This window comes from Pocillopora verrucosa, chromosome 3 (genome assembly GCF_036669915.1).
Source record: "Pocillopora verrucosa isolate sample1 chromosome 3, ASM3666991v2, whole genome shotgun sequence".
In the NCBI taxonomy this organism is placed as follows: Eukaryota; Metazoa; Cnidaria; class Anthozoa; order Scleractinia; family Pocilloporidae; genus Pocillopora; species Pocillopora verrucosa.
Genome location: NC_089314.1, coordinates 7837149 through 7847277, shown reverse-complemented (window position 1 = coordinate 7847277; position 10129 = coordinate 7837149). Strand labels below are relative to the sequence as shown.

The 10129-nt window shown below is 36.5% G+C and overlaps 2 protein-coding genes across 2 annotated transcripts in view; both read right to left on the bottom strand.

The window, feature by feature from the left end:
* Positions 1 to 818, bottom strand: part of LOC131774086 (uncharacterized) — a 3866-nt gene extending 3048 nt beyond the window's left edge. The window contains exon 1 of the mRNA XM_059090097.2: positions 1 to 818. This exon is cut by the window's left edge and continues 3048 nt beyond it. Within this exon, the coding sequence (XP_058946080.2) occupies positions 1 to 308 (308 nt within the window). The 5' untranslated portion in view covers positions 309 to 818.
* Positions 819 to 1771: 953 nt separating this feature from the next.
* On the bottom strand, positions 1772 to 9722 carry LOC131774087 (DDB1- and CUL4-associated factor 7). Its single transcript, XM_059090098.2, has 9 exons — positions 9478 to 9722; positions 9302 to 9403; positions 8199 to 8297; positions 7029 to 7142; positions 6531 to 6605; positions 6219 to 6310; positions 5335 to 5452; positions 4506 to 4623; positions 1772 to 4134 (listed from the first exon to the last, which is right to left on the bottom strand). The coding sequence occupies exons 1-9, from the start codon at positions 9634 to 9636 to the stop codon at positions 3962 to 3964; spliced, it is 1050 nt and encodes a 349-aa protein (XP_058946081.1). The 5' UTR covers positions 9637 to 9722; the 3' UTR covers positions 1772 to 3961.
* Between the last annotated feature and the right edge of the window lie 407 nt (positions 9723 to 10129).

The following is a 10129-nucleotide window of genomic DNA, read 5'->3' as shown; positions in this document are numbered from 1 at the left end:
TTTTCAACCTTGTTAAGAACGCTAAGAGATTCATTTAAAACCCACGAATTACTGAATAAGTTGAATCCTTGTAGGAGCATAAAAATTATGAATTCTGAAAGTAATCCTCGGTTAACTCCTGCAACTCTCAATCCATTTGCGGATATTCCTTGAGCAGTGTTTGATCTTCTGCTTCTCGGCTTCTTCTTTCCTTTACCAGATTTATCTTTTTTTAGTTTTCTTTCCTGACGCTTCTGGAGGACGTCAGTGGCCACAGACTCTGCATATTCCCTGCTAGTAACTCCCGCAAATCGTACAGTTTTGGACATTGCTAAAAAGTAAATGTGCAATGTTTGTAAATCAGAAACCGTTGAATTCCCGTAGAACCTTCCTTTCTAACTTAATTTCACCAGTTTGGCTATTCTTCACCTTGCTTCGTAGAGACGTCCTAGATCTTTGTCACTCAAAGCCTGTACGCGATGCAAAAACGTCCCGAGGCAATGAAAGATGTTGACCAAGGATGACGTTTCTACCTGCTCAAGACCACATCAAATTATTCAAATGTAGAGTTTTAAACGATTTTCTCTCTGACACGGTACAGCGCTTGAAATAATTTTGTCACTTGTAGCAGATGGAGCACCTGGCTTTAAAACACCAATAGTTTCTTGATCGTTTTGTGGCAAGTCTCAGCCCTATCCCAAGAGATGTAATGTCCAGAGTAAAATCAAGTTATAGCAGATATCTTTGAGAGCAAATTAACTTGACATCTTGATAAGGGGTTACGTTAAGGAAAAACTGTGCTTGGTTTTGGCTGAGTTTGATATCTTTCCGAATATTTGCAAAAGCAGATCTGTCCCTTTTCATATTTAATTCATGTAAAGCTGATGCGAAGCGTAATATCTCTGTCCATTTCTGGCATGTGGCGGGTGGTACATTCGGAGGCAGTGTGCTCGATGAATATCATTGGTTAAACCCGTTCGTTTGGAATTCAAATGATCAGTTGTAAAGTGATATTACTTGGCAGCGTATCCTTGTATTTATTCAAGATTACTGTTTTATTTTGAGTATCTCAAAACAGATATATGTTCAGAGTCAACCTACTGTACCTCGAAATTTCAAAAGCAAATCATTCTTGTCAAGCGAAACTTCCAATAAAAATGCGTTTCGAAGAAAAAGGAAAAGTACTCCTGCGTGGATGAGAGGTTCAAAATCTACTGTTTGGTACATAAGGTTTTCTTCCCTCTTCAACTCGACTCGAGCGCAATTTTTCAACTTCTTCAGAAAATGTCGACAAACACAACAGACTTGGGCAAAAATTAAATATGTAGAATATGTAGATTTTTTTTTTCTTACTGCATTGCAACGTCCAACAGAAATTTGCTAAGTGAGAAGGAATACCATAAAGGGGCAGTAAAAAACCGAAAAGGAACACGGATTTCTATGATAACTTAAAAATACTTGGCTGAAGTTTTCAAGATGTGCAAACTGTGACTCAACCCAAGCGACACTTTCACTCCTGTTAGTCAACATCACATAATTCTCCTAGCGATTTTGAAACTCTTTCAACGAGGCAGGTGATCAGAATTAGGAAAACTGTCAGTTAGGAGAAACCTTTCGAATACAACCTAAAGTTCTGGTATCAGCTCTTGGGAGTCAAAGGCTTTACTGAACGGTCAAGTTCAGTTCCTTTGTATGGGTTAAAGTTAACGATCTTTCAAACGTCCTAAATTTAAGGTCGATGATTGTGACACTGAATAAGTATATTGACGAGAAGAAATTAAAAATCAAGCAATAAATCATTTTAATTGTCATAAGTTCTTAAATAGAGAACATTTCCAATAATCGCTCAAAGGAAGAAGAATCCAGCTTCTCGACTTAAATAAGTAAAATGATTATCTAAGACGGCTAGCTGAAAAAGCTGGCATTTTACAAAAGCTTAGGGGACGGCTGGTTGTTGCATCAACAAGACCAAAAGATTTAAAATCATCCCCACTTTGTCGGGCATTGTGCGAACTAAAATGGAGGTTTTGGCGAGCAAAAATATATTTTAACCCGTTTTTGTTGTCTTTTTTCAGTGTCTATTACTTCAATGCCCTTCAAAGTGATAACAATAGCAATACACTTTACATACTTGGGCATAAATATGTTTTGGACCCCTTTCAGAGTCATTTTAACCCTTGCTAAGCTGCTCGAGTCCAAATGAATCTGAGTGGCCCACAACAATTTAATGCCCGCGAACATAAACTTTATTGTTATATTAAACTTAATAGAAGAACTAATATATATTTCACTTTATCTAAATATACACAGAAACAAGGCAATCTATGACTTCAATTTAAAATGTCACGTAGCTTACAATGAACTTATGCTACCCTAAATGTTAACAAAGAGAATTGATGAATATTTAAGTTAATTTAGACTATACAATGTTGCTTCGTTGATATTTCCACCGCCCAACAAATAAGGCTTTGAAAATTAAGTCCAATCTTTAAATGTTGCTTCTAGTTATCATGCGTTGATTGTTAATGGGCCATTAAATCAAAACTGACTAATGCAAATACAAAGAAACAAACTATTAATTCTAACTTGATTGCCCATGATTTTTTCCTTTTTCAGCAAAGTACTTGTTTTCTCTCAGTAAACTTCCAGCTAAAAAGGAATTTGATAGTCACCCACTACTCTAATCAATTCCGTTAAACTAAAAGACTACTGAGTATCACCTATTGTTTCGAGTTTACGGACTTTTGAAAAAAAAGAATCAAAAACCAAAAAAATTGATCTCCTCTTGTACATGTTCAAGTTTAAATTAGTCTACTGTACATTTATACAACATGTAATCTATTACCTGTTATTAACTACACGTAGGAAATGCTCTGCTATACAAAGGAAATCAGAAGCATTGCACTACATTTATATCATCTCTACATGTACAGAGCACGTGAGCAAAAATATTATAACTGTCTGCAAGATTAGAAAATATATGACATCTACATTGTCTTGAGATAAACAAACAAGAAAACATGGGTAGAAGGATCTTGCCTGAACTCAGAGAGGCTATCTATAAGACAGCAGTAAACAAAAAACTCTCTATTAACTCTTTCACCACCACAAGTGACCAATAACTAATTTCCCCTTACCATATCAATACAACATCAACCAGAAAGGCGATGAGAATATGGAAAAAGAACAGGAGGATGTTATCTGATTTAACCTTAAACTCCTGCAGGTGATCAATATGTAACTTCTCTCTCTGATATCAATACATTGTCCAGAAAACAGGTAATGAGAATACTCAAACTTATCTGGTAGGACTTGTTTTCCTGATCTAACACCAAATTCTTGCAACTAATATAAAAGGAATTCTGCTGCAGCTAGGGGTGAACTAAAAATGAGATCTTGGGATTTAAAGGGTTGACACCAAAATAATTCTCTGAGCTTCAATTATCAGGAACAAGTAGACATCAGAGAGGAGAATTTTAACTGAGATCTTGGGTGTGAAAAGGTTAGCAGAGTAATAAACTGAAAAGGAGAATCATTGCTCTAATTTAGGATATGGTTTGAGCCATGATAACAATAAATTGTATGTTCTGACACCTGCATGAGGGAAGGCCTGGAAAGGACTGTTGTCATTGGTAGTGACGGCTGCTTAAAAACACTGAAAGGAAGTCATCACTAGAGTCAATTGATGATAAATTCCTCTCAGGTTGTCAAAGTACCCTTCTCTGTCACCAACAGTTGTTATGTCCAGACTATCCTCACTGGCACCAGAAGACTCCACCATCAGACATCCTAGTTTTGCAAATTCTGTATGTCTCAACAAAGTAAAACATCGTATAAGAAAATATGGGCACAAGAGACCTGCAAGAGACACTTACAACTTGTCCCAAAAATGGGCAGACATCTCAATTCCCAAGACCATATCCATGAATGAACAGGGATACCAAACTTCCATCCACAATACAGGTAACTTCCTTCTACATTATTATACTCTTAGAATCTCCAAGTTGTTGTTGTAGCAGATGCCAATCCAGTCTGGCTGTGTGCTCGCCCACTGAATCTGATTAATCTCTCCGTCTGCAGTGTAAGCTAAAATGGGATCCTCAATGGCTCGTGGCATCTGTTGAATGTCCCAGATCAAGGCTTGGTGATCATCACCTTCAGGAAAGATTCAAACAAGCTATCAAACCAATAATATGGAATTTATACATGTATACAGTTCATATCATATGGCCAACTAGTAACTGGCAGCAAATGGTTCTCAGTCATGGCAGACAGGCAGGCAGTCAGTCAGCCCATCTGCCTGTAAAAGAGTTTGCCAAACAGTCACCTAAGATCACAAAAAGGTCTCCCAATGTTTCCTTGGACATAATTGTTTTGCTTTTCCTGCCTGTTCCTTGACAGTAAAAGCGACACTTCATCAGTGTCACCACGCAAGATGGTGTTTATCAGTTAAACATTTCTTTATTGCATTTAATTTTATGGCACATGTACAAAACATCAGCAAGACATCAAAGCCAGAAACTAACCTGCTGTACAGATATGACAAGACGAATGTGGAGCCCATGCAATGCCATTTACACAGGCTCTGTGGTTGTTTAACCTTGCCACTGGTGTGCATGGTACTCTAACATCTAATATTATCACCTGGGACAGATGATAGTCGGTATCAAAAGTAAGATTCATGGAGCTATGACATTTTAGAATTCTGGAGAATATATTCTACTACTGGTAGTAATTGTGTAAAAAGATGCAAAGAGATATTTTCTTTGGTCTATGAAATTCACTCAAAAGTTTTTCTATATGCCCAAAATACTACATACATACATTGTAAGTACAATTTACCAGACATTTCTATGAGTTAACAGTTTAAAAGTGTAAAAAAATTAGAGCTCTCAGAGCCCAGTTGTTCAAAGGCTGATCAGTGCAAATAGTCTAGGTTAAATTTTAAAGTGGTTTTCTTTACTCCTTTGTTCAAAAGCCTTTATGGGATAATTTTCTCTATTCTATCTAGAGCATCCAATTACCAAATTGTAGACAAAAAATATACTGAATTCTCTTTTAAGCTTTCTGATCTGAAATTGGATATCAAACTAACCCTGGGTTATCTTAACCCAGCTTTGAACAACCTTGGCCTGCTGCTTCATAGCGATATCAATAAGTAGCTGTCACTAGCACTGACAACAGTCATTTACAGGCCTCTTGAACAAGGATGAGTCATCACAACATGGGTACACAAAAACAAAAGAAACGCTACAGTAATGCAAGTGCAGCTGATTCAAGCACACATTACCTGAGGGTAATTATTCATTTACTATAACTTCCTTTTTATTTACAGACTATACACTGTCAACAAACCTCCATTGCATCCAAAGAGAAAGTTGCTAAATAGTTAGGATCCTGTTTGTTCCATGATAATCTTAACAAGGGACTGTGTTGTGGATCTTCATAGATTATTGTAGAGTGTTCTAAGTGCCTGTAAGAAAATCAGGTTTGTTACAAAGCTTTATTGTATAATCTGAATATTTAACATGTACCAAAGAAATAAAAATAATTATATATTTTTCATCCTGTAATGAGAATGGGACAAAGAGTTCCTATAAGGAATCAAACAAAGGATCTTTGAATTACATGTTTTAATGCTTCTATAGAGCTACAGAGAACTCTGCAGTAAGCAGTAGGTGATTACTATTTTGAGTATTCATGCATAAAATGCATCATACATATACCAGTCCTATAATCTACATTCAAAAACTGAAATTAAGGAATATTAACCCTTTAACTCCCTGATAAAATTTGTCATTCTCCTCAATGTCAACCACGCAATTCTTATAACATCAGTTCCGTGAATTTAGTATTGGATCCACTAATTATCCCCAAACTGATATTTTTCTTTATTCTCATCACTTATCTGGTTGACATTGTGTTGATATTGAAAGGAGAAATTCTGTCTTGGTCATTCATGGGTGTTTAAGGGTTAAGAGGTGAAAAAAAAAAAATATATATATATTGGTGTATTTCACTCATGAAACTCACATTGTATCCACAAGGTAGGTTAGGAATAATTCAAAGTACAAAAATGAACATTTTTTTCCAAAATAAAACTTCTTGTGATATTTAATGTTCCTCCACGACATGACATACAGTACATGTACCCTGTATACATCATAAAATGACAGTTGCAGGCAAAACAAGGCAGCATATACCATTCTATAAGTCAACTAAGAAAACAAAAAACACACCTAAGATCAAACATTCTGACTGAACCATCAGCTCCAACAGAAGCAAACATGTCCCTTCCACCACCAGCACGACTAAAAGCAATATCATACACCTACAGAATGAAAAAGAAGATGTTACATGTATTTCAACTCAGTTACCAAGATCAGAATTTCTCACAGAACTTCACTAGATGGCAGGGCTGAATTTCTTTTCTGCTCTTGTTAAAAAAAAAGGATGACACCAATTTAATATAACTTCCCTTTCAACAAGGCAAAATCATAACAAATGTGTTCCTTGCTTAGGATCTTTGCTTCTTAACATAATCATCCTACCTCTTTATCGTGTGCAATAAGTTGAGTCTTGACATGTCCTGACACCATGTTCACCCTTCCAATAACTTGACCTGTCTATAAAAAACCAGCAGAAAAACAGGTCAAAACTGACATTCAAAACACACAAAATGCCTTGCTGAGTAAAATGACTCAAATCATTACAACATACATCTGTGCAAATCAAGAAGAGACTTGAGTATGACCCATCTTTCTTCTATACAAGTCATACATTAAAAAATCCTGATAACATTTTACAGTTAAGTCATTTCCATTTACAATGCAACATTACAGTAAATGGTTTAGACCTTGAGGTATCACTTGATTGTGTACTTGTATTCTGATTGTCCATATGAGGGTAGTCCTGAGGAGGGCTGTTATCTTTAGTCATGACTAACAATTAAACAGCCCTGGTGGAAGTCATCATCAGAGTCGCAAATTAGCATTATTACCTAACAAGGTCAGTCAGATTTTGCATATACAGGTAAGCCACTGCCATACCTCCAGTCCCCATATGGTACATGTTGTATCAATACTTGATGTCCCCAATAGATTTGGATCCACCTCATTCCAGTCAAAAGATGTCAGTGGAGCACAAAAATCAGAGTTCTTATTCTGTATATAAAGTATACATGTAGCATAACAAATGATAAGCAACCATTGCACAAGGTTATGCAAAATATCATGCTCTGTCATCAGAAAAGAAATCAGTTAGCAGTATTGAAGTAAAGTTGAGACTGAGGTAAATATTTATCTTGGTCTCCAAGAGACAAAGTAACCATAATATTGCACAATTAATAAGTGAGGTTGAGCATGATGCAGAAAGCACAGACACGAGGTTGGATAATTCATGATATTGTGAGAAAACTAATAAGTGTTTAATTATACATTCTTCAAACAATTCTGCAAAAGAAGACACTTCACTCTAAGTCTGCAAACGTTTGAGAACATTTAATGGATGATGGGCTTGGAAACTGGGCAGTCTGAACTCGACATAACAACCCAATATTTGGTGCAGATATTGGGTTATCATGTCAACTTCACACACTATTGTACATTGACTGTATGCTCCCAACCAATCAGAGTTTGTCTAATGTATAATAATTAGCCATAGCCAAGTTTAATATTTGCATTATTATTTGGCTATCCAATTCATTTTCCTGAACGCTTTCTGGAATTTCTCTTTGACAGCTTTAGGAAGCAATCAGCCATTTTCCAAGGAAGAGCATGAACATAATGTGCATGAGCAGAATGTTAGTGTAGCTAAAGTAGATGGTGCAGTACATATGGATAGTTATGGTGGGCTCTTAGCCAATGAAAACAAAGCAAGATGCATCAAATACACAAAATACTTTGTCACAATAATCCGCATGTTGTTGTTTTTTTTCCTTCCTTGTATCAGACTCACAATCATTCTTTAGCATCTGTCTTTATACAAACTGTTCACTAGCTAGGAAAGGTTAAAACTTCTTGACAGATCCAGACAGGTATTAAACTTTGGTGCGTTGTCTAATTCAGGAGTTCAACACTTCAGAAATGACAAACCAGCAAAAATGTGGCCTGTTTAGTACTTCTAAAGAACACTTACATGTTTGCAATGATCAAACAGTTAGTATACAACTCAAACAAAACTTTTTCAATTTGATAACATAAAAAACTCAGAATTCTTACATTATTCAGAAGACATTCCAGACGCACTTCAGAGTCACTGACCCTCCATACTCTAAGATAGTCTCCAGATGTTGCAACTAAATCAGGATAGCCACCCTTCTGTTGTACAAAGATATATGATACATTGTCATGCATTGTTTAATGATGTAGAGAAGATTGTTATTCCCTAATGGCTTAACATGTGTGTTGAATTTTGAAAGACTTATAATTATAATTAATTTTATATTTACATAGCTTAAATTCCAAGAAAATTACAACTGAAATAAAGAAAAATACAATCAGACTAGTTTGGGTACAACTCATTTCAGATCAAGACTGTTAAAGCAGACTTTTCCCATCACATCAGTAGGAAATGTGTAGTTGGAAGAGTATGCATGATAGTGGATAAAACATTGCAAAAAAAAAAACTCAGGAAAATGTAATGCATCTGTGTATAACCATCATGGAAAGCAATAGGGTAGCCATTCATAGATCTAACCATGCCTGTTAAGCACAGTGATCTGTCTCCACCTGTTGAAGAAAGTCATTAACAGCTTATTTATAAACATTTATATCAATATCTGAAGGTATAGGATACATGTAGAGTCAGATACGACTTTTGGACTTTTCAATAATGACAAGATTAGCATAAAAATACATGGGAGACAGACCACAGTGATCGCATGGGTGTACTACACACCAAACAAAATAAGGAACAAATTCTTCCTTGCTTTTCACTCAATTTTTAAAAACGTTTTAACACCAGTATCCAAGAGGCAAAGGTGTTAATTCGTTGATGACTTGAAAGAACAAAGAACTCGATGATGTGCGCAATCATCTGAATTGAAAGCGTAGTGGTAATGAATTTTGGATGCGAAACGCGAAGCAATTAAAAACTGGCAAATGGTTGAGTATTCATCGCGATCATCTAAATTCACCTAGCCAAGCTGCATGCCAGATGTGCTTTGGCGAAGCAACAACTTTTATCCGTAAATTTAACAAGAAAATCTTGCGCACGAACTAACAATGCATGGATTCAATACCACCAGCTAAGCACCTACTAAAATCTTCAGCGATAGGACGATAAAAGATAACCGAAACCAAACGGTAGATTTCTATCTTACACTATCGGGTATCCAAATGATTTTCGTTGTCGGGTATGGATGGTCAAAAGTCGCTCGAACTACAAATTCCGCCGTCTCTTCGTCAAGGTAAATTATTTGAACCTAGCAAAGAAATGAATAAATTGATCAGTTGAGAAGAAACTCTAAAAACAGACACTTATCGATCGCAAGCTCACTTTGTTGTTGTATTCCTCAACGAAGCTTCCCAGAGCAAGCCTAAAACGCTTGTCTGGTCTAACACTCCAATTCATGCCATAAATCGTCCATGGCGCATCATATTTGTATATTTCTTTCCTTTTCGTTGAAACACCTGTTGCAGTAGCGATCATGGCCATGGCGAAGGCCAAAATTCAAAACCAAAATACACCGGACGGCAAGCTGGCAGAAATAAACAAAGGCATTCAGCACGGCAAAATGGCGGTTCAACTGACCTCGTTCTGACACCAGATCCAGTCCAGCGCGTCAAGCTTAAATTTGCATAGAGAAAGGTTTAGAGCCCAGAGTCAGTTGGTTTGTTGTCAGCGGAATAAAAGACTGGACGCCGAACATACACATGTGTGGTGTATCCGTTATACAATGGCTTGACGTACGGACGGGAGTATTTGTAAAAACAATCATAGTAAAAAATCTAAAACGCAAACACGAATGACGAATAAATCTCGTTGATACCGCCTTTAGCCACGGTGCACGTGGATAATGAGCCCGCGCTTCTACCCCAATCGCTGAACTAGTCCATATCATGAATATAAGATGTCTGGGTTACATTAAATAAAAGGATGGGAGGCATAAGCTTCTTTCCTCAGCTCAAAAAGTAACAGAAATACCATC